Source organism: Gallus gallus, chromosome 1 (assembly GCF_016699485.2).
Source record: "Gallus gallus isolate bGalGal1 chromosome 1, bGalGal1.mat.broiler.GRCg7b, whole genome shotgun sequence".
Taxonomy (NCBI): domain Eukaryota; kingdom Metazoa; phylum Chordata; class Aves; order Galliformes; family Phasianidae; genus Gallus; species Gallus gallus.
The window spans coordinates 1,218,125-1,241,715 of NC_052532.1; the positions used below are offsets into that span (position 1 = coordinate 1,218,125).

Genomic DNA, 23,591 nt, shown 5'->3' on the forward strand with positions numbered 1-23,591 from the left:
TTTTAAGCAGTCCGACCCACGCGGCCGCGTCCCCGCGCCGAGTCCGCGTCCCCACCCCCCACCAACCCCGGGAGCGTGGACCCCCCCCTTGGCCACCCGCCCCCTCCCCAGAGCTCTTCCCTGGGTTCTTTTGATGTCATTTCAGGGAAGTTTGGTACTTTGTGGTGCTCGTTGAGGGCACAGTCCCAGTGTGGGGGGTTGGTTTGGTTTTTTTTGGGGGGGGGTCGCAGTGTTGGGACGCACGCTCCTCTGGTGCTGAGTGAGTGCGGCCCCCGGTGACGGCTGTCGGACCAATCATGGTGGCTTCGTTTCTGTCTTCTGTTAATTAACAGGTGTTCCAGGGAGGGGTGGGTTGCAGGGGGTCATTTCCCCAGCCAACCCAACGTGATGTCCTCAACCCCACATAATGTCCCCAGCTGAACCCAACCCAATGTCTCCAACCCCACACCATGTTCCCAGTGCAGTGCCATATCCCCAACCCAACACCACATCCCCAACCCAATCCAACACAATGTCCCCAACCCAATGTCCTCAACCCAACACCATGTCCCCAACCCAACCCAAAACGATGTCCCCAGCTGAACCCAGAACAATGTCCCCAGCCCAGAGCTATGTCCCCAACCCAACACCATGACCCCAACACAGAACAGTGTCCTCAATAAAGCACAAATGTCCCCAACCCAACATCCCCAGCCCATGATGTCCCCAACCCAACACCATGTCCCCATCCCAACCCAACACGATGTCCCCAGCTGAACCCAGAACAATGTCCCCAGCCCAGAGCTATGTCCCCAGTCCAACACAATGTCCCCAGCCCAACACAATGTCCCCAACTCAATCCAACACAATATCCCCAATCTAACACAACATCCCCAACCCAACATGATGTCCCCAACCCAACAGTGCCATGTCCCAACCCAATGCGATGTCCCCAGTCAAACCCAGAACAATGTCCCCAATAAAGCACAATGTCCTCAACCCAGCACCATGTCCCCAATCCAACCCAGCACCATGCCCTCCTGCCCAGTGCAATGTCCCCAGCCCAACCTAGCACCATGTCACCAATCCAACTCAACACGATGTCCCCAGTCAAACACAACGTTCCCAATAAGGAGCCATGACCCCAAGCCAATGTGATGCCCCCACCTGAACCTAGAACAATGACCTCAACCCAATCCAAGTTCCCAATCCAATTTGACAGCTCCAGACCAACATGATGTCCCCAACAGAACCCAGATCAATGTCCCCAACACAGCATCATGTCCCCAACACAGGATAACGTCCCCAGCCCAGCACAACATCCCCAGCCCAGCATCCCTAGCTGAACCTACAACAATGTCCTCAACCCAACATGATGTCCCCAGTGCAACCCAATCCCACAGTACCCCCATCCCAATGTGATGTCCCCAGCCCCAGCAATGCCCCTGGGGGTCTGCTGCCCCCATGGTGGCCCCCAGTCCCCTGTGCCTTACCTGGGAGGCAGGCGCCATGCCGGGTGCAGGGCGCAGGCTATCGGAATAGGCGTGTGAAGTCCCGCAGAGCCCAGCAGACCTGCTTACATTCCTCGGCACTGCAAAGGGAGGGGACGTTATGGGGGTGGGAGAGATGCACAGAGGGATGGAGACAGACAGAGGGGTTGGAGATGCACCCAGTGGTTTGGGACAGATAGACCTGCTGGGGACACACGGACGCTGTGGGGTTGCACAATTCAGTTAGGGATGGATGGACCCCTTGGAGACACATTGATCTGTCCCCATTGGGGACAGATGGACAGAGCTGTTAGGGACACACAGTCCCACTGGGGACAGACAGACAGATCTATTGGGAATGCACAGACACACTGGGGACAGATGGAACCACTGGGACAGACAGATGGACCCACTGGGGATGCGTGGACTCACTGGGGACACAGAGCAGCTGGGGACACGGGGATGGCTTTGGCACAGAGATGCCCATGTGGTGCCAGAGAGGAAAATCCCATTTGGGGATCAGTAGGAACCCAGGTTGGGCACATCTCCATACAGGGTGGGACCGAAACTCCCATTGGGGGACTGCAGGGAGGGTCACATCGGGAGCTGGGGTCTGATGGGATCTGATAGCTCTGATCCCAAACTGAGGTCTCCAGTTCCATCAGATATTGGGGTCTGAGCTCTGATTACAAACTGGGGTCTGGGGTCCCATCAGACACAGGGGTCAGGGATCTCATCTCAAGCTGGGGTTTGGGGTCCCACCAGTTCTTGGGGCCCAGGCTCTGATCCCACATCGAGGTCTGGGGTCCCATCAGATACTGGGGTCCAGACTCTGGTCACTAATTGAGGGTGGGGCTTCCAGCACTAATTGGGGTTTCTGGGCTCTCACCTCGTCACCTGCTTGTGGAAATCCGTCAGCTGCTTGTGCGTCACCTGGATGGCCCCCCCTGTCGTCTCCTTTGGCAGCGCCTTCAGGGAGTTCTCCAGCCACCGACAGAAGGTCTGCAGGGAGGGGAGAGGGTGAGAGGTGGGTACTGTGCTCCCCCTGGGTCACTTTGTGTGATGGGGGGACACAGGGACATCACAGGGACATGGGGATGCAGGGACATAGGGACACAGGGGACATGGGGACACAGAGATGTGAGGAACGTGGGGACATGGAGAAGCAGGGATATAGGGACACAGTAAAGCAGGGACACAGAGATGTGAGGGACATGGGAACGTTAAGGACATAAAGGATATATAGACACAGGGACGTGGTGACACAGGGACGTGGAGATGAGGGGGATGTGGGCACAAAGGTCCATTGAAGACTTGGGGATAAGAGGATGTGAGGAACATAGGGATACAGGGATGTGGGGACATGGAGATCTGGAGGACATGAGGGTGCGGGGACATTGAGGATTTGGGGACATGGGAACACAGATGTGGGGAACATGGAGATGCAAAGATGCAGGGAAATGGGGGATGTGAGGATGCAGAGATGTGGGTGACATCGGAATAAAGGAGCGTGGGGATGCTGGGGATATGGGGACATGGGGACACAGGGTTATGAAGACAGAGGGGACATGGAGCTGTGGGGACACAGGGGACAGAGGGGACACGGTGACGGATGCTCACCGCACGGTCACTCTGCATGATCTCCCAGAGCACCTCGGCCACGTCAGGCAGTGTGTAGGGTGGCAGGCAGAAGCAGCAGGTGTGCAGGAGCTGCGAGACGAGCTGCTGCCCCAACTGCCTCAGCACCTGCGCGATCAGCTCCGTGCGCAGCTCAAAGTCCTCCTCGTGCTGCAGAGGGGTGAGGTTCAGCTTCACCCTAAATCTCTCACTCGAACTCTACGATCCTAACCTTGACCCTAAAATCCTGAGCCTAAAACTCTGATCTTAACCCTAACCCTAAAACCCTAAACTCAAAACTGTAACCTTAAAGCCCTAACTCTAAAACCCGAATCCTAACCTTAACCATAAAACTCTAACACCCTAAGCCTAAAACCCTAAGCTTAACCCTAATCCTAACCATAACACTAAAACCCTGACCCTGACCCTAAAACCTTTATCTTCACCCTAACCCTAAAACCCAAACCCCGAGCCTGAAACAATAAGCCCAGTCCCACAATTCTAACCCTAACACTAATCCTAAAACTGTGACCTCAAACCTCCACCCCCAACCCTACATTTCTATCCGTAAATCTCTGACTCCACACCATCTTCAACCCCAACCCGCCATCATCCCCACATCATGCCGACCCCAAATCTCTAACCCTAACCCCAAAATTCTAACCCCAACCTGCATCACCTCCAACCCCAACCTCCTCTGACCCCAATCCTACGTCCCAACCAGTCCCAGCTCTAATCCTACAACTGCACCAAACCCAACCTTATATCCCCTCCCCAACCCACATCCTCTCCCACTCCTACATCCTCTTTTGACCCCGTGTCTTCTTCCAAACCCACATCCTCCCAAAACTCCATCCCACATCCTCTCCCAACCCCAATGTCTTCCAACCCTACATCCTCTCCCAACCCAACCCCACATCATCTTCCAACCCCACATCCTCTTCCAACCCTTCCAACCCCACCTTCTCTTCCAACTCAACTCCATACCCTCTCCCAACCCCACACTGTCTTCCAACCCTATGTCCTCTCCCAACCCAACCCCACATCCTCATCCAACCCTACGTCCTCTCCCAACCCAACATCCTCATCCAACCCTACATCCTCTCCCAACCCAACCCCACATCCTCTCCCAACGCCATGTCCTCCCTCATGTCCTCCTTCAACCCCCCCCCCCCAAACCTCTGACCCAAAATCTCGGTGTCCTGTCCCTTTCCCCCCTTCCCACCCCACTCACGTCGTTGGCCACCCCGGTGTGCACGAGGTCACGCAGGAACTTCATGACGCTGCAGTTGGCGTCGCGGTGGTCCAGCGTGGTGGCAGCGATGGCCCATTGCAGGATGGGGATCATCACCTGGCTGCGTAGCAGCGTCACCGGGCTGCGCTGGATGAACCTGGGGACAGGGACAGTGCCACGGGGGCAGGGGGACGGGGGGGATGGGGAGAGGAGAGTGTGGGGATATGACATGGGGGATGGAGCGGGGGGACGGGGGGAGCATGGGGACAGAGGGATAGGAGGTGAGGAGAATGGGACAGGGGGATATGGGTACAAGGGAATGGGGGGATATGATGTGGGGACAGGGGGGTGAGGACAGGGGGATATGGGTACATAGGGACAGGGGACAATGGGTCCTGGGGAGAGGAATAGGGAGATAAAATGTGACACGGGGACAAGGGGATATGGTGACAGCGTGTTATGGAGATATCACATGGGGACAGGGGGACAAGGAGGACACAGGGATGCAGGAAATGGGGGACATGGGGATGCAGGGACACAGGGACAGACAGGATCTGGGGACATGGGCATGCAGGAAGAGTTAGACACAGGACACAGAGTACTCGGGGACAAAAAATGCAGGGACAGAGGGACACGGAGGACTTGGAGAGATGCAGATGCAGAAATGTAGATGACACAGGGATACAGGAACATGGAGATATGGCAGACGTGGGGACGTGTGGATCTGGGGACATGGGGACATGGAGGACATGGGTATCTGGGGATGCAGGGACGTGGGGACACAGGTACCTGGCTGCGAGGCGGAAAAGGTCATCCACAGTGTCGGGATGGTTCTGGAGGCCACTGGGCTGCTCGAGGAGCTGGAAGGTGGGGATGCAGAGAGCCTGGGGGGGACACCAGTCATTAAGGCTCCTTGGCAATTAATTGGGCATCCTTGGTAATTAGGAGTCTGGGTCAATTATGTCACTTGGTGACCCCAGGCCAAAGCTGCTCTCCTGGTTTCCCCCAGACATGGGCTCATAGGCTTGGGATTGTAGGATTGGAGCCGGGATGGGGTTTTCGAATTGAAGGATTGGGGCAGGGATGGTAGGACTGGGGATGGGTTGGGGTTCTGGAACTACAGGACTGGGGCTGGAATTGTAGGACTAGGGCAAGGACTGGGGCTCTGGCATTGTAGGATTGGGGCAGGGATTGGCGTTCAGGAATTGCAGGAGGGGGCTGGGATGAACCCCACCTGCAGCATGTCGAGCAGCCCCTGCCGGCAGCCCTCCTCCATCCCATACTCGTCCACCAGGATGCTGCCCAGGTACAGGAAGCACGAGTGCTGGTGTGCCCGGTACACGCTCACCATCTGTGGGGTACACACCACTGCAGCTCCTTCCCAATCCCAGTTGGTCTCCCCCACCCTTTCCCAATCCCAGCTGAAGCTCCATACATCCCTTTCCCACATCCCTCTCCTGTTCCACCTGTGCAGTTTCATTCATTCCTCCCCCACGCCAGCTGAAAATACACACATCCCATTCCAACTGCAGAAGGTTCCCTGCATCCCTTCCCAATCTCAGCTTCAGATTCCCACATCCTTCCCTAATCCCAGATGCAGTTTCATGCATCCCATCTCAATCCCATTAAGTTCCCCTCCCATCCCTCCCCAATCCTAAATCCCAGTTCCCACCTATTCCTCCCCAATCCCACTGGTTTCCCACCGATTTCCCCCATCCCAACCCACTCCCAACCAACCCTCCCCAATCCCATCTGGCTTCCCCTATCATTTCCCAATCCCAATCCCAGTTCCCACACAACCCTCCCCAGTTCCGCTTGGTTTCCCCCTTCCCTTCCCAATCCCAATCCCAGTTCACCACCCCTCCCTCCCCAATCCCAATCTCATTGGCTTCCCTCCTCCCCCCCCAATCCCATTGGTTTTCCCCCTCCCTCCTCAATCCCAATCCCAGTTCCCACTCATCCCTCCCCGATCTCAAGCCCATTGGTTTCCCCCCTTCTCTCCCCAGCCCCAGTTCCCGCTCCTCCCTCCCCAGCCCCAGCTGCAGTTCCATACACCCCCTGCTCCCTCCACTCCCCGTACCTGTGTGACCAGGGGCTGCAGCAGTGCAGCAGAGCCCTTCCCCACACAGCGCACGGCGAAGCGCAGGCAGCGGCAGCAGCGCTCCACGATGCGGTTATCGGCACTGTGCTTGTTCAGGGTCTCAGACAGCACGGGCCAGATCTGGGGGCAGAGGGTGGAGGTGACCCCCAGCGCCCCACATCGCTGCAGGGGGTGCTGCCAGGTCCTGGCCCATGCTCACCTCCTGGATGACTTTTTGGCACGGGTGGATCTGCCCGTTCTCCACGATGGGGTTGGTGTGCCTGCCAGGAGTGGAGCAGGGTAAGTGTCTCTGAGCAACAGGGGGTGTGATGGGAGGGGAAATGGGGATAGGAAGGGGACACAGTGCAGACAGGACAGAGACAGGATGAGGACATGGCAGGGACAGGACAGGGTGGGGGTACAATCAGTACACAAACGAGACAGAATGAGGGCACGACAGCAACATGACCGGGACAGAATGGTGACAGGATGAGGACAGTACAGAGACAACATGGGGACAGGACTGGGATGGAATGGGGACACAACCAGGACAGTACAGAGACAATATGCAGACACAACTGGAATTAAATGGAGACACAACTGGGACAGTACAGGGACTTCACTGGAACAGGATGGGGATGAGACAGGGGACAGGATAAGACAGCATGAGGACAGGATAGGAGAGGACAGGGACATGATCAGGATGGAATGGGGACAAGACAGGGACACAGCCAGGATAGAATGGGGGCAAGACTGGGTCATGAACGAGACAGGACAAGGACACAATCAGGACAGGACGGGGACACGACCAGGATACAATGGGGCCATGACTGGGACACGTCCAGGATACAACTGGGATATGATGGAAACACAACCAGGATGGAATGGTGACACGATTGGGACACGACCGGGACATGATGGGGACACAACTGAGACAGGGTGGGAGTAGGATGGTGGCCCAACAGGGATAAGAACACCTCAGACCTGAAGATGACTGCGAGGCGATCCAGGGGCACAGTGGGGTCGGAGGAGAGCCCGTTGCTTGGCTCCTGTGAGAGCAGCTGTAGAAAAGGGACACGGGGGAAGTGGGGGATCAGTTGTATTGTCCCCATGGCAGCCCCACGCAGGGGGATGTCCACGCAGAAGTGTCACTGCCATTTGGGGACAGATCCCAGCCCGGTGCCGTGGCCATACCTTCTTCAGGGCGAGCACTTGCACGGCGCACAGCTCGCTCAGGCACTCAGCGATCTTCTCCAGGGGCAGCCTGGCGAGGACCAACGCTGTCCCTGCAAGACAGAGGCATGGGTCCAACCCCAGAACAGCCTTGTGAGGAAGGGAACACCATGCAACGTGTCCCCATTGACCAACTGGTTGTGGCCCCACTGACCATTACCCAATAAGGCCCCGTTGACCAACTAGACAGCCCTGCTGACCATTACTGAATGAGGCCCCGTTGACCAATTGGATGTTGCCCCATTGACCACCATCCAACATGGCCCCACTGACCAACCAGACACAGCCCATTGACGCAGCCCATCCAGAGCCTGACTCGGCCCAGTCAAGTCCCCCTTCTCCCCCACTCACCCTTGAGGAGCCCAACTGCAGCCTCCGGGGACAGTGTGAAGGAGTCAAGGGAGCGGGCGATCTCCAGCAGCCCGGTGAAGTGCTGCGCCATGTGGTCGCGGCACACCGAGCAGATGTTGTGGATGGCCTTGGCTGCAGCCGAAGCCAACCGCCGGTCACACAGCCCCTTCATCAGGTAGCCCAGCACAGGGTCTGCGGAGGGGGAAAAACCATGGGGTGAGTTCAGGGAGTGGGGCAGGGAGCAAGGGAGGGGGTCACTGGGAGGGACTCACCCAGGAACTGTGGGTTCCTGTCCACCACCTCGCTCATCTCGCCCACCAGCTCGATGCTGGTGTAGCGCACAGCCGTGTGCACCGTCTCAGGGAGCCGCACCACTCCCTCCAGAACCTCCACCAGCGTCGGGTTGTTCTCCCTGCAGGATGAGGTGGGTGGATTAGGATGAGGCAGAAGGTTTAGGACAAGGCAGAGGGACTAGTGGGGTCCTGACCCCCTGACTCCACAAAGATCCCCCTGCACATGGCAGCCAGCACTGGCATCAAAACATGGAGCATCCCTGGTGGGAATAGAATCACACAGCAGCCTAGGTTGGAAATGAAGTCACAGGATGTCCCAGTTTGGGAAGGGAATCCCAGTTTGCAAAGGGAATCAGAGCATCTTGGTTTGGGAATGGAGTCATAGAAGGTCCAAGGATGGGAATGGAGACACTGAACATCTCCAGTTTGGGAATAGCACAATAATATATCCTGGACTGGGAACAGAATCACAGAATATCCCAAGAATGGAATCAGAGAGCACCTTGAGTTGGAAACGGAATCTCCAAATGTATCTGGGAATTACAGAACGTTCCCCACTTCGGAAATGGAATCACAGAGGATCCCCAGTTTGGAAATAGCACCCATGAACTCTACAAAGTTCCCCAGCAGCACTCACTGGTCAACGCTCTTGGCGATGGAGGCCATGATGAAGAGGACAGCCTCCGTCACCTCCCAGGGTGGATTGCCATCCTTCAGCGTTGCATAGAGCTGCAAGAGGAAAAAAAACAAGCCAATAGAAAAAGCCCCCAAATCACCAATCTCACCCCAAAATGGCAGCATCCCTGCTGAGCCCACTGTTTTGGGACCCTGTGTCTCTTCCTGCATGGTTTAGAGCACAGGGAGGTAACACAGACCCACCTGCGCGAAGCACTCCACTGAGCCCACTAGGAAGATGAGGTCCTTGACCAGGTCTGAGACACGCATCCGGAACTCACCGAAGTCGTCCGTCTCCTCTGGGACACCCTCCTGGGATAGAGGGGACAGGGAGAACAAAATGGGAGGAGGGTGGGAAAGGAGGAGGAGCCCCCACCCTCCAACAAGGCATGCCCCAGCAAAAACACCTCTGGGAGGACGCAGTGGAGCGTGTCTCAATGTGGAAAATACTGCAGGGAAGTGGGATGGAGTCCAGAGGAAACACAGCAAGTGGAAGGCAGAAAATGCTACAAAAAAATGTGGCCTTACGTGGTCTGAGTCGAGCTGGCAGTGCCGGGCCAGCGCGTGCAGCAGGCGTTGGATGTAGGCTTTGAAGATGCTATGGATGACGGCGTCCTCTGTCTTGTACAGGTGCTCCCCCAGGCGGTACCAGAAGTTAAAGGAGATTTCGACCACCTGGATGGGAAGGGAGGAGAGAAATTCATGGTTTGCTATCAACACTGCCTGCAGGGCTTCCCATACAGGGTCTCTGAGAGTTTATGGGGTTGTGGATTTCCACTGGCACCGCTGCTTCTTCCACCCACGGCAAAACACTGAGTGGTTCCTGCAGCTTCGTTAATCTCCTTGTCAATTAAAAAAGGGTTTTAAACCCAGAGGTCATCTAAAATTTGTCCCCTACAGGAAGGATGGGATGGGATGGGATGGGATGACTTGCCTTACAAAAAAGATAGAATGAAAAGAGTGACCTACCCTACAAGAAGGATGGGATGGGATGGGATGGGGGAGTGACCTGCCTTACAAAAAGGATGAGATGGAGTTACCTAACCTACAAGAAGGATGGGATGGGAGGAGTGACCTACCCTACAACAAAGACAAGATGAGATAGAAGTGACCTGCCCTATAAGAAGGATGGGATAAGCTGAATGACCTCCCCCAAAAGGAAGGCCAGGATGAATCTGCTCTTTAAGGACAGAAGGAGTTGGATCTCATCATCCTGGGGAAGATTAGGCTCAGCAAGACCTCATCACAGCGCACCCAGGACTTCAAGGGTGGCCACGAGGAGGATGGAGCTCTCCTCACAAGGACAACCAACAGAGAAGATGAGGGTCAAGGAGGGGCCGACCCCGTGCCCACCTCATACTGTGGGTGCCCTGCACAGATCAGCAGCAGCTCCAGCGTCCGCAGGTCGCCCAGCCCCTGGCCCGGCGTGCAGACGATCTTGTCCAGGAAGGTCTCACAGAGCTCGGTGAACACACGGCAGTAGTTGAGCACCCTGGGGAGAGAAAGCAAGGTGTGGGTCAGGTGGATGGTCCATGGGGAGCATGGAGTGGCCTGTGTGGGCAACGTGTCCCAGAACCTATCTCAGACCATGGGACTTAAACGCCAACTGTTTAAGCATCCCATTGACCCAACCAACCCAAAGTGCCGTGGGAAGGAGCAATGGTCCCAAATCAACCCCAAATCCCCCATGATCCCAAAGATAAATCAACCCGAAGTGCCCCAGGAAGGACCAATCATCCCAAACACAAACACAATTACCCTTGACAAATCAACCCAAGGAAGGAGTGATGAACCTAAGGACAAACACACGACTAATTTATAAATCAACCCAATATGCTCCAGGAAGGAGCAATAATCCCAAAGACAAAAAAAAGGTAAATACATAATCCCTGACACTCTGGAATGGAAGATTCTTTCCACCTCAAACCCTTCTGAGATTGAAGACCCCTTCTACCCCAAACCAGTCTATGAAGGAGATTTTGGGTTTGTGACCTGGATCTGTCCCTGCTGAGCTGCTTCAAGCTCAAAATCTGGGGAGATGTTTGGAAACCATGGAACCATGACAAGAAAAGAAAAGTGAGAAAAAGGAGTAGGGAAAAAAAAAAAAAAAGGTTGGGATCTTCTTGTTGTGTTGGAATCCCCATGGGTTTGGGGTCTTCTTGAATTGGGATCCCCAGTGGGTTCAGGGGCTTCTTGTTGGGATCCCCAATGGGCTTGGGATCTTCTTGTTGTGTTGGGATCCCCAGTGAGTTTAGGATCCCCAGCAGCTTCAAGTGCTTCTTGTTGCACTGAGACCTCCCCATGGGTTTGGGATCTTTCTGTTGTTTTGGGATCCCAATGGGTTTGGGATCCCCAGTGGCTTCAAGTGCTTCTCATTGCATTGCTATCCTCAATGAGTTTGGCATCCCCAACAACTTCGAGTGCTTCTTGTTGCATTTGGATCCCCCATGAGTTTGGAATCTTCTTGTGTTGGGATCCCCAGTGGGTTTGAGATATCAAACAGTTTCAGGATCCTCTTGTATTGGGATCCCCAGTAGGTTTGGGATCTCCAATGGTTTTGGGATCTTCTTGTTGTATTGGAATCCTCAGTGGGTTTGGGAATCCCTTGCCGTGTTGGGATACCCAGTGGGTTTGAGATCCCCAATGGCTTCGGGTGCTTAGGAGAAACATCTTAAAATATGGGAAACTCAGCTGCTTGGAACTCAGAACACAGGGAGGAGATTTTTGGAACCGCAGAACCATGGACAGAACACAAAGGTGAGAAAGGAGGGAAAAACCCAAACACAGCAAATCCCCAAAATAACCGCATCAGAGAGTGCAGCAGCCAACTCCTGCTGCTCCAGCCAGTCACTCACTTGTCCAGGTCCTCCCGTGCCACGGCCATGTGGTAGGCACTCTCGAGGGTAAGGACCCCCTGGAAGAGCTGCAGGGCCAGGGGCAAGTTGGTCTCCACATTCTCAATGGCGTAGAGCGCTGAGCAGACGCAGTCTGAGGCGGCCTCATGCAGGTTGGAGGAGGTCTTGTCTTGTTGCTGCAAGGAGGAGGAAAAAGGGAGGATGGGTTTGGAGGAATGAGACACATATGTAAGTTGTGTTGGCACACGGGGCAGCCCAGACCACTGCAGGACATGCATTTCTGCAGCATGAGTGTTGTCTGCTTCTTCTCCGGCTGAACAGGAGCTCTTGTTTGCATTTGTTCGTTGTTTAATTTGCACCACGGAACAGATGCAAATGAGCTTCCTGTTAACAAGGGGAGGAAGTGATACAACATGGAGCTGCAGCTCCAGGACATGTCAGAATCCCTTTGCTGCTGGTGCTCTGCCACACGCATAAAAGCTCAAAAACCCCTTTGGAATTAAGCAACAGAAGTGTCAGCAAGGGAATTAAATTTTCTGCTGAAAACCTGTAGGATTTTCAGCATCGATTTCAGTGCTAAGCAAATGCAGTTTGTTCAAAGAAGAATACAGACGAAGAAAATGCATTTTTCTCCTTCCCAAGGAATATAGACAACTCCTAAAACGAAAAGCAACCCCGAAACTTCAATTCATGACGACGGTAACTGATGACCAAGGTGCAAACTTGGCTATGGTGGTGACCTCCAGACAGGCTGGAAATGGCATTCCTCAGGCACGCCACCCCCAAAAATTGGGAGTCCAGAGAGTTCCCACCCAACGCAGGGGATGGAGCTGTAGGCAGAGAAGCAGCACCAGATGGATTTAAGAACACCACAGCAGCAGAGATACTTACCAGCACCTCAAAAAGGAGTGACAGCAGCTTGCTGTTGGCCATGAAGGTGCTGTCCAGGACCCCGAGGTTGAACCAGCTCCCCAGGCACCGGAAGATTTTGATGAGCATCTTCTCATCGTTGCCTGCTTTCTCCACACACGTCATCTACGGCAAAACGAGAACCACTCACAGCACCCACATGATTTGGGAAAATGAGGTTGGGAAAGACATCCATCCTGGAGACTCTACAGGGTGACCTTCACGTTCCCCCCAAGGGACGCAGGGTTTGGGTTTTGGGTGGTGCTGTGCAGAGCTGGGAGTTAGACTCAGAAATCCTCATGGGTCCCTTCCAATATGGTTTGATGATCCTAAGATCCTAAGGCACCCAAAAGGCCAGGCTGGGCTTCCAAGATCCTCACTGGGCTCATAAATTCCAAAGGCAGATTTTGCACATCAGCCTAGCCCATGGCTGGACCCACAGCCACGAGATTGAGGACATTTATCTGTACTTAAACACTGAGAGCCAGAAGACAAATCGCTAAATGGTTTGGGACCTTTGATCCCGCAATGGTTTGGGGTGAAGGGGACCTTCCATCCCAGAATGGTTTGGTGTGGAAGGGATCTCCAATCCCAGAACTGTCTGGGGTGGAAGGGAAACTGCACCAGGAGGAGACCCAACGGAGAGCATGCCCCACGCACTGCTGCACATGCCCTTACCAGCAGTGAGACAACAGTGCTGGAGTAGTAGGCCAAGTCCTCGATGATCTCGGTGCGGCGGTTGGCCCCGATGCGCAGCGAGCGGCTGTGCACCTCCTCAGGCAGCACCGTGAGGATTTCCAGCAGGAAGGGCAGTGAGGTGACATCATTGCTGTACCTGGAAGCAAGCGGAGCATGGAGAGAAACCATTTCGGACCACACGGTCTGTCCACCAACAGACACAAACCATCACTTACTTTTCAACCAGCGTCTGCACGCAGCCCTTCCAAGAAGCCATCTGCAGGGCGAGGTCTGCTATTGCTAAAGCGAGCTGGGAAGGAGAGAAAACACAGCTCGGAGTTGGGGTGCAAAACCCTCAAACATCCCTTGTTGTGGTGTGTTTGTGGCAAAGCTGCAACAGCGATGTCCCCTCTGCTCCCCAGCCATCCCATCTCACCGAGCACCTCCATCCCAGCTCTGGAGGGACATTCCCAGCCAGCTGGCAGGAGGAGCTCTGCAGGCTCCCTTCCTTCAGCTTGCTGTCTGTGTTCCAATAGTGTTGGGGGAAAAATGAGCTCAGGTTTGGCATCCCAATCGCCCTGCCGCACAGCTGATGCAGGCTCAGTGCCCCATGCTTGGCGCTGGGTTATTTAAAGCCTTGGCTGGGCTGCACAGCACTGCTGAGAGTTGGGATAATGGGACAGGAGGGGTTTCCCAGAACACAACAGTGTCCGCAGGGGATACAGACATCAAATCAATGGGGACAAAGCATTGATCAGTTTAAATACAGTTATCAAACGGAAACAGGGAATAGCATCCTGTGCTTGGCAGCATGGCACCAGTGTTCTCTGCTCTCCTTGCTCTATGATGGAGGAAAAGCAGCCAAGGAGACCTCGGGAAGAGCTTTGGTGGAAAAAAATCAGCAGCACCCACTCCAGGGGAAGCCCTAACCCCACTGGAAGCAGCCCCAGAGCCTCCCCCTACCTGGGTGACGATGACCGGTGAGAGGTCCTTCAAGTTCTGGATGTGGGACAGCAAAGAATCACGCAGGGACGCGTGCGAGTCGGTGGGGAGCTCATAGAATGAGGTCTGGATCTTCATCTTCATCGTCTGTGCTGCGAAGTAGCACGACTCCACATCCTGCCGGATCTGCAGGAGCTGGTCTGAGATCTCCCAGGCGTGCACCTGTGGGTGAAGGCAGACTCCTAAAGATGCAAACACAGCTCCTCACTCCCTGCACCAACACCGTCAGCACCACAGTGAGCTCCTCGCCACCAAATGTTGGGCTACTGAACATTGGAGCATGGGGGTTCGAGGCTGATGGTGGCACCCAACTGGAGTGCCAGTTTTCATTTCAGTGAAATTGCTTAAAAAGTAATGTTTTGTTCCTCTGAAGCACTTGAAATCCACCTTTCCCTCAGCTCCAACAGTTCCCTGGATCACATTTCCCATTGCTGCACGCAACAAACACAGTCCCAAGGGGTTTGGCCCATGGGAAGCGAGGCTGGAAAGTGGTGGATCCATCGTGGAACTGGGGAATGGTTCACGCTAGGGGGGCCCTGCAGCCCCTCAGTGGTTTGGGGTGGAAGGGTCCTTCGGCCCACCTTGTTCCAAACCCTCTCAATGCCAATCCTAACACACTAAATCTAATGCTAAACCTAAAATCCTAACCTGGCGCTGAAGATGGGTGTTGAAGATGAGGACAAGCACCCCAACAATGAAGATGGCGCCCCAACAAAGATCAAGGCCCTAACAAAGATCACCACCTGAACAAAGAGCACTGCCAAACAAAGGCAGCTGCCAAAGACCACCATTCAAATGAAGACCAAGACCCTAATGAAGGCCACTACCCTAAAAAGGAGGACCACCACTCTCAGGGTGCCCCCAACTTTCAGAGATAAATCCCAACAGCAGAGCTGAAAATGCACTTTAAGAAGAACCTTAACAGTCCCGTGATTTTGCATCCCTGTTTCAGGCAGGAGCTCAGCCCAGTGCTCCACACAGTGGTGGCACAGCCCCACGTCACTGTCCACCTGCAGGGTTTTGCTGTGGGGATGATCAGTGTCACGGTGCCAAACACGGGGTCGGTTGCTCTGATGCAGCTGCTGTCTGGGGAAGTACCCAGATGTTATTTCCAGTGTGCTTTGAATGGCAGATTTGGGGTTTTATAAGGTTCATTCAGGGTTACGCTCTTACCTTGCACTTCCACGCTATACCCATTTCATTAGCTTTAGGAATAGAGCCAAGGAACACCGTATCAGAATGAGCCATCAGCACAAGCCCTGCCTGGCTCTCACCTGTCACTAAGCCAAAAATCCACCTCAAAGCACAACCACGCTGCACCAAACCACCACTAAAAACCAACCGTGCTCACTGCTCTTTGCACAGCAGCAGCCACAAAGCGCTCACTTGGAGCTCGGTTACATCCATGGGACATCCGTGAGGCAGGAGGACAGCAAAGGCATTTGAGTTTTCCATCTTCTCCCCAAAGCCCACAGCCCCACGTGCTCTGCAGGTCAATCTCCACATGGCTCCCAGTGCTGCCAACCCAGAGCACCAGAGAAGAACTAACGTGAGATGGTCCCTAACGGGCACCCAGTGCCAGGATTTCGGCACCAGATCAGCCCGGCCTCGGACACCTGACCCTGTGAGGATACCACGGCCATTCCAGGGAGCACCTGAGGGGCACCGGGACACTCCTGAGGAGCACTGAGAACCTTCTGCAGTCACCGAGACACTCCTAGGGTAAGCTCTGGGGATCACCGAGTCCATACCAAAAGCGCCGGGTATGTTGTGGGGGGCACTGTAGATCTTTAGGGGGCACTGGGGCCATTCCAGGAGCATCAGGACACTCCTGGGGGGGCTCTAGGGCCACACTCGGAGCAGAGGGAGTGTCCGGGGGGGCACTGGGGGTGTCCAGAAGGAGATCAAGGACCTCTTGGGTGGTACCAGGGCCATTCCAGGAGCACCAAGGTTCTCCTGGGGGACACCAAGGCTGTATCAGGAACTCAGGGGACCTCCTAGGGTCACCACGACATTCCTGGGGGACACCATGGAAGCACTGAGTACCATCAGGACTGTATCAGGCGCACTGGGGATCTCTTAGGGGATAGTGGGAAACTCTTAGAGGGCACCAGGACACTCCCTGGGGCATCAAAGCCATACCAAGAGCTCCAGGGACCTCCTGGAAGGCATTGGGACCCCCTGGGGTGCACCAGGACTGTACCAGGAGCACCAGGGACCCTCCCGGGGGGAATGAAAGAAGTCCTGGGGGGCACTGAGCCACTCCTGGAGGGCACTGGGACGCCCCCGAGGGGAACCACGGCCATGCTAGGAGCACAGGGGAGCTCCTGGAGAGCACCGGGGACCTCTTGGGAGGGTCCGGAACACTCCTGGGAGCACTGAGTCTCTCCTAGGAGGGTACCGGGACATTTCTGGGGGAGAACCGGAACCACCTCGGAGCCACTCCCCACACCACCCTCCCCCCCCTCGCCTTCGAGAACCGCTGCCTCCCCAGCCCCAACTCCCCGCCCCCCGCCACGTGCTCCCCCCGCCCCCGCCCCGCCGCGGCCCGCACCGAGCGCTGCAGCTCGCCCAGCCAGCAGCTGGCCCGCTCCTTGCCGCTGGGGTCGGGGTCGTGGTAGAGGGCCTGCACGGCCTGGTACACCAGCTGCAGGCTGGGCTGGGCCCCGCCGCCCTCCATGGCCCCACCGCCGCGCTCAGCGCCGCCCTCCGTCGCCCGCCGCCATCTTCGGGGCCTCCGCGCCGGTACCGGAGCGCGGCGGTGCGACGCGGAATGCGGTCCCCCCGGAAACTCAGAAAGGGGAAGTTCCGCCCCGCTCGGAAATGCGTTCCGCGTCGACTTCCGGTTCGGCGGTGCGATTCGAATAGCACCCCTTCCCCCCCCGGAAACAATGTTCCGCCTCAGAGGTGCGATGCAATAAGCGGTCCCTACGGAAACGCTGACCACAAAGGTTCCGCCCCGCGCCCTAAGGGGGCTTCCCGGTTTCTGAGGCGCTCAAAGGGGATTTTCATTTGGGGGAGGCGGGGAGGGGAGGGGGGCGGGACGAGGAGCAGCGGGAGCGGAGACCGGAAGTGGCGGGGACCGGAAGTAGAGTGTAGAGCTGGTGGTTCAGTTAAGACCTGGGTTTTCATTGTCTCATTGTGATCCCATTAATCCCCACTGGGATCCCATTATGCCAGCGGGAGCCTGTAACCACGCGGGGATCCTATTATCCCACTTGGATCCCATAAACCCCATTGCGACCCAATTTTCCCTCGTTGGATATCGTTATCCCACTGGGATCTCATTGTTTCTAATGTGATTCCATTATACCCACTGGGATCCTATAACCACTCCGGGATCCCACTGACTCCAGCAGGATCCCATTATCCCCACTGTGATCCCATTGTCCCAGTTGGATCTCAATGTCAATGGGACTCCATTAACCCCACTGGGATCCTGTTATCCCAGTCGGATCCTGTTAACCCCCATAAGATCCCATTATCCCCAACTGAGTCCCGTTATCCCGGTGGGATCCTAAAGAGAAATGGGTTGGGTTGGAAGGGTCCTTAAAGATCAAAGGACTATGGGATGGATGGGTTGGAAGGGTCCTTAAAGATCATAGAACTATGGGATGGTTGTGTTGGAAGGGTCCTTAAAGATCATAGAACTATGGGATGGTTGGGTTGGAAGGGTCCTTAAAGATCATACAGCCATAGGATGGTAGGGATGGAAGGGTCTTTGAAGATGACAGAACCATTCAATGGTTGGGTTGGGTTGGGTTGGGTTGGGTTGGAAGGGTCCTTAAAGATCAAAGAGTCATTGTGTTGAAAGGGTCCTTGAAGATGATATACCGCAGAATGGTTGGGCTGCATGGGATCCCAGAGCCCCAGAGCCACAACCCCATCCGGGGGCTGAGTGCTCCCCCCCCGATCCGGACGGGCACAGTTGGGTGAGTCACATCTGGACTGGACGTGGGGGGAGGGGCGGGGCACATCTGGGCGGGGCAGCCGCCGGCAGGTCCTGGCAGCGCCACTCCACTCCGCTCCGCTCCACGGCCCCGCCCGGTGCAGCAGTGGCATCACCGGGACCGGCGCCAAACGGGCGGTGCCGGAGCCGTTCCGCTGCTCCGAGCGGCGCCGCGACGCTACGGTGAGGGGCGCGGGGACCCCCGGGTTGGGGGCGGGGGTGGGATAGGGACAAAGGGGGGCGGGACCTCGTGCTGCCCGGCAAAGGGGCGTAAGGGGTCTGGGGAGGGGGGGCTGCTTCTGGTGGGGCTGCCCTCAGCGATGCATCCTGCCCCATAACGGCTCTACAGTATGCCCCATAATCAGCCTGGACCCCTGCCCTATAGCTGCATCACTGCCCGCCCTATAGCTGCATCACTGCCTGCCCTATAGGTGCTCTGTAGAATGTCCTATAGATACCCTCCACTCCAACCTATAGCTGCCCTACAGCATGTTCTATCGCTGCCCCACACTCCACCCTATAGGTGCTCTGAACCCCTGCCCTATAGCTGCTCTACTCATTCCCTATAGCCACCCCATACATGCCCTATAGCTGCCCTACAGCTAGCTCTATAGCTGCCCCTCAGTCTGCCCTATAGTTGCCCTGAATCCCTGCCCTATAGCTGCCCCCAGCCCCCCATTCTCATTCCCCCCCCCCTCCCACACACGCAGCCCACCCTGGGGACACCAGTGTGACACCAATGGGGCAGCCACTGTGGGAGCTCAGGGACAGCACTGGGGATGGGGTCAGGACAGGGCTGGGGACAGTGACATCCCTGTGCCCCCCCAGCCACGGAGCAGGACAGCACCAATCCCTGTCACAGCACCCTGGGCACTGACCCCACTCTTCGCCATGGCCACCAATTCCCCCGTGTTCCCCATGGGCTCTGGGGTGACAACAGCGGTGCCACGTGAGTGTCCCCAAATCACGAGGTCCCCAACAACATTCGTCATCCACTGGGGTCTAATGGGGGTCCTCCCACTCACCATGTCCCATCATTGAGGTGTCCCCGTCACCTGTCCATGGGGTGTCCCCATGTCCCATCATTGGGGTGTCTCCATTTTCTGCCCATGTCCCATCATTGGGGTGTTCCCGTCACCTGTCCATGGGGTGTCCCCATGTCCCATCATTGGGGTGTCCCCATCCCCTGCTCCATGTCCCATTACTGGGGTATCCCCATCCCCTGCCATGTCACATTGTTGTGATGTCCCATCCCCCGCCCCATGTCTCCATCAGGAAGCTATGGGGCTCCTATGGGGCTTTGGTACCTTTGGGATGTGGTCACACTGTCCCCCTCATTTGGGGTCACATTGTAGGAGTCCCTGAAACATCAGCGCCGGATACGGTGGTGTTGGTGTGTGCCTTCACTGCTGCTTTCGTGGCCGTGGCCATCGTGGTAGTAGTGGTGTGTCGATGTTGGAAGCGGTGCTGCGGGAGAACAGGTGGGGACACGGGGACAGGGTGAATTGGAGCTGGGGTGGGACTAGGATAGGATGGGGGGATGGGGGTGGGGAGATGGGGATGGAGGTGCTGTGCAGCACAGACCCCATCTCCCTGTGGTTACAGCCCAGGACCCTGCAGCATTGGAAGGGAACAGGAACGGTGCGGCGGTGCCCATGGGAGCCCCGAAGAGCCCTGAAGACTGAGCCCGGCGGGAGCCCCGCGCGTGTCCCCACTAATACAATAAAGCTCCGCTGCTGCCACCGCCTACATTCATCACTGGAACCCCGCGGCCACGCCCCCACCCCAAACCACGCCCATTTCCCCGCCCCCACCCATCAGCGAATGCACCAGGGCGTGCTCCCAGGCCACGCCCCCTGAGTTAGACCACGCCCCTTAAGCATAGGCCCCGCCCCCTATATTTTATTCCATGTAGCTGCTATCACTGCCACTGTCCCTGTTCCATTCCCATCCCTATCCATACCCCCATCCTCATGTGTGGCCCTATGGGTGTGATGGAGGACACATGGAGATGATGGGTGGCCCTATGGGACACGTGGAGGTCATGGGTGGCCCTATGGGACACCAGTCCTGCCCCTTGGTGCTGTGGGAGGGTTGGGGACACCTTGGTGGCACACGTGGTGGCTGCCCCATGGAGCGGGCAGTGGGCTGGGAGCCGCCTGAGTGTCCCTGTAGTGGCCATGTGGTGACACTGCAGCTTGGATGGTGGTCACTCTGCTTCAGACAGGGACGCCTGGGGACACTCAAGGATGCTGGGGACAACGTGGGACAACGGGAGGTAGCGGGGAGGCCGGGGACACTTGAGACCACATGGTACACCAGGTACACTTGGGCACAATGAGGGACATTTGGGGACAAGTGCCCTCCATAATAGTAACGTTCTCAGATCGTAACTGCCCCAAAAGCAACTTTCTCCCTCAAAAAGCAGCTTCCATTCAAAAACTGACATTTTCCCCCTCAAACAGCAACTCTTCTTCCCACAAACTCATCTTTTTTTTTGCCTCAAAATACAACTTTCCTTCCCAGAGAGACAGCTTTCCCTCCGGAAGCTAACTTCTTTCTTCAGACAACCAGCTTTCCTTCCCCAAAAAGCAACTTTCACCCTCAAAAACCAACTTTCCCTTCCAAAAATGAACACTTCCTCCCCAAAAAGGCAACCTTCCTCCTTAAAACTTGGGTTTTTTTTCCTCAAAAAACAGCTTCTTTCTCCTCAAAAAACTCACTTTCCCCTCTCAAAATGTTTTTTTCCCCAAAATAAACAAACTTTCCTTCCCCAAACTAATTATTTTCCTCCTAAAAACAACCCTTTTTCCCCCTCAAAAAATAACTTTCCCTCCCTAAAACCACTTTTTTCCCCTCAGAAAACAACTTTTCCCCTCAATAAACCCATGTTTTTCTTCCTCCCATCTATTTTTTTCCTCAGAAAATCCCCTTCCATTGCCAAAAAAGCAACTTTCTCTTCCTGAAACTACATTTTCTCCCCAAAATACCAACTTTTTACCTCAGAAAAGTACCTCTTCCCCCCCAAAATTCACTTTTTCTCCTCAGAAACCAATTTTTCCTTCCCAAAAACTCAGCTGTCCATCCCTAAAACTCACTTTTCCTCCTCACACAACCCCTTTTCCCTCACAAACCCACTCTTCCCCCACTTTTCCCTTACAACCCCAACTTTTCACTCACTTTTCCCTCCCCAAAACTCACTTTTCCTGCACAAAACCCAACTTTTCCTGCACAAAACCCAACTTTTCCTCCCCCAAATCTCTTTGTTCTCTTCAAAACCTGACTTTTCCCTCACAAATTCAACTTTTCCCTCCCTAAAACTCACCCTTTCCCTCACAAACCCCACTTTCCCCTCACAAAACTCAGTTTTCCTCCTCAAATCTCACCTTTTCTCCTCTAAATCCAACATTTCCCTCACAAACCCCACCTTCTCATTCCCAAACCCAACTTTCTCCTCACAAAGCCCCTACCCTCCCTAAATCTCATTTTCTCTCCTCAAAATCTGATGTTTCCCTCACAAAACCTTCTTTTTCCCCTCACAAAACCCACTTTCTCTCTCACAAACCCCAACTTTCCCTTCAAAAAAACCCTTTCTCCCTCACAAAACCCACTCTTCTCCTCCCAAACACAACTTTCCCCTCACGAAAAGCTTTTTCTTCCAACAAACCCAAGTTTTCTCTCACAAAACTCACTTTTCCTCTCATGAAAACACCTTTTCTTCCCAACAAAACCCACTTTTCCTCCCCAAAACTCACTTTTTCTCCTTAAAACCATACTTTTCCCTCACAAAACCCAACTTTTCCTCCGTAAATCTTTTTTTCTCCTCAACACCAGACTTTTCCCTCACAAACTCAACTTTTCCCTCCCTAAAACACACTTTTTCTCCTCACAAACCCAACTTCTCCTCCCCAAATCTCACTTTTTATTCTCACAAAACCCACCTTTTCCCCCACAAAAGCCACTTTTCTTCTCCTAAACCCAACTTTCCCTGCACAAAAAACTTTCTTTTCTAACAAACCCAACTTTTCTCCCACAAAACTCACTTTTCCTCCCTAAATCTCACTTTTTCTCCTCAAAATCCATTATTTCCCTCACAAAACCAACTTTTTCTTCCCACAAAACACAATCTTCCCTCCACAAAATCCACTTTCTTCCTCACAAAACCCAACTTTCCCCTCACAAAACCCACTTCCTCCCTTCCAAACCCAACTTTCCCCCCACAAAACCCACTTTTTCCCTCCCAAACCCAACTTTCTCTTCACAAACTCAACTTTTTCTCCCTAAATTTCACTTTTTCTCCTCAAAATGATGTTTCACTCACAGAACTCACTTTTCCCCTCACAAAACCCACTTTTCTCCCCCCAAACCTAATTTTGCCCTCACAAGTCCAACTTTCTCCCTCACAAAACCCACTTTTCCTCCATGCACTGAACTCTTCTCCTCCCAAACCCAACTCTCCCCTAATAAAATCCACTTTTTCCCCCTCAAACACAACTTTCCCTCATAAAACCCAACTTTTCTCCTTCCACACAGAACTTTTCTTCTCCCAAACTCAACTTTCCCCTCACAAAATCCAGATTTTCCATTCCCAATTGCAACTTTCACCACAAAAAAAACAACTTTTCCCCTCACAAAATTCACTTTTCTCCTCCCAAATCCAATTTTCCCCTCACAAAACCAACTTTCTCCCTCACAAAACCAACTTTTCCCTCACAAAACCAACTTTTTCCTCACAAAACCAACTTTCTCCCTCACAAAACCCACTTCATGAACCGAACTTTTCTCCTCCCAAAGCCAACTTTTCCCCTCACAAAACTTTCTCCCTTACTTTCTCCCTCACAAAACCCACTTTTCCTTTGTGAACTGAACTCTTCTACTCCCAAACCCCACTTTCCCCTAACAAAATCCACTTTTCCCCTCACAAAATCCACTTTTCTCCCCTTAAACCCAAATTTGCCCTCACAAAATCCACTTTTCCCCTCACAAAACCCACTTTTCCTTCACGAACTGAGCTTTACTCCTCCCAAACCCAACTTTCCCCTCACAAAACCCACTTTCCCCACACGAACAGAACTTTTCCCCTCACAAAATCCACTTTTTCCCCTCAGAAACCCCACTCTTCCCCCTCCCACACCGAACTTCCCTCCTCCCAACCCCAACTTTCCCCTCACAAAACTTTCCCTCCTCCCCAACTCCCTTCCTCCCTCCCTCTCCCGCCTCTCTCCTCCCTTCCCTTCCCGCCCCGT

General features: G+C 54.6%; 2 protein-coding genes across 7 annotated transcripts; one reads left to right on the top strand and one right to left on the bottom strand.

Moving 5' to 3' along the window:
• Positions 1–216: 216 nt before the first annotated feature.
• Positions 217–23,554, bottom strand: TNPO3 (transportin 3). Of its 4 annotated transcripts, XM_046910434.1 has the most exons (25): positions 21,732–23,554; positions 19,930–19,959; positions 19,653–19,812; positions 14,358–14,558; positions 13,631–13,704; positions 13,395–13,551; positions 12,699–12,842; positions 11,808–11,983; positions 10,306–10,444; positions 9,481–9,627; positions 9,157–9,264; positions 8,915–9,006; positions 8,257–8,396; positions 7,985–8,176; positions 7,595–7,686; positions 7,385–7,461; positions 6,621–6,681; positions 6,401–6,541; positions 5,555–5,671; positions 5,110–5,204; positions 4,321–4,477; positions 3,090–3,257; positions 2,359–2,471; positions 1,473–1,570; positions 217–318 (listed from the first exon to the last, which is right to left on the bottom strand). In XM_046910434.1, exons 4-24 carry the CDS (start codon positions 14,478–14,480, stop codon positions 1,510–1,512), a joined length of 2,574 nt encoding a protein of 857 aa, XP_046766390.1. In that variant the 5' UTR covers positions 14,481–14,558; positions 19,653–19,812; positions 19,930–19,959; positions 21,732–23,554; the 3' UTR covers positions 217–318; positions 1,473–1,509. The 4 variants fall into 4 exon arrangements, with proteins under 4 accessions (XP_046766390.1, XP_040518925.1, XP_015143744.1 ...); XM_040662991.2 differs by having other exon boundaries at positions 19,930–23,554; XM_015288258.4 differs by lacking the exons at positions 19,653–19,812; positions 19,930–19,959; positions 21,732–23,554 and adding an exon at positions 16,951–17,190.
• LOC112532892 lies at positions 16,942–20,092 on the top strand. 3 transcript variants are annotated; one of them, XR_003076399.3, is made up of 5 exons: positions 16,942–17,347; positions 18,211–18,528; positions 19,174–19,294; positions 19,701–19,826; positions 19,951–20,092. XR_003076399.3 is itself a non-coding variant. In XM_040663021.2 (5 exons), exons 1-5 carry the CDS (start codon positions 17,075–17,077, stop codon positions 20,028–20,030), a joined length of 792 nt encoding a protein of 263 aa, XP_040518955.1. In that variant the 5' UTR covers positions 16,942–17,074; the 3' UTR covers positions 20,031–20,092. The 3 variants fall into 3 exon arrangements, 1 of the variants encoding a protein (XP_040518955.1); XR_005846166.2 differs by having other exon boundaries at positions 18,211–18,328; XM_040663021.2 differs by having other exon boundaries at positions 16,942–17,303; positions 18,211–18,328; positions 19,056–19,294.
• Positions 23,555–23,591: the final 37 nt, after the last annotated feature.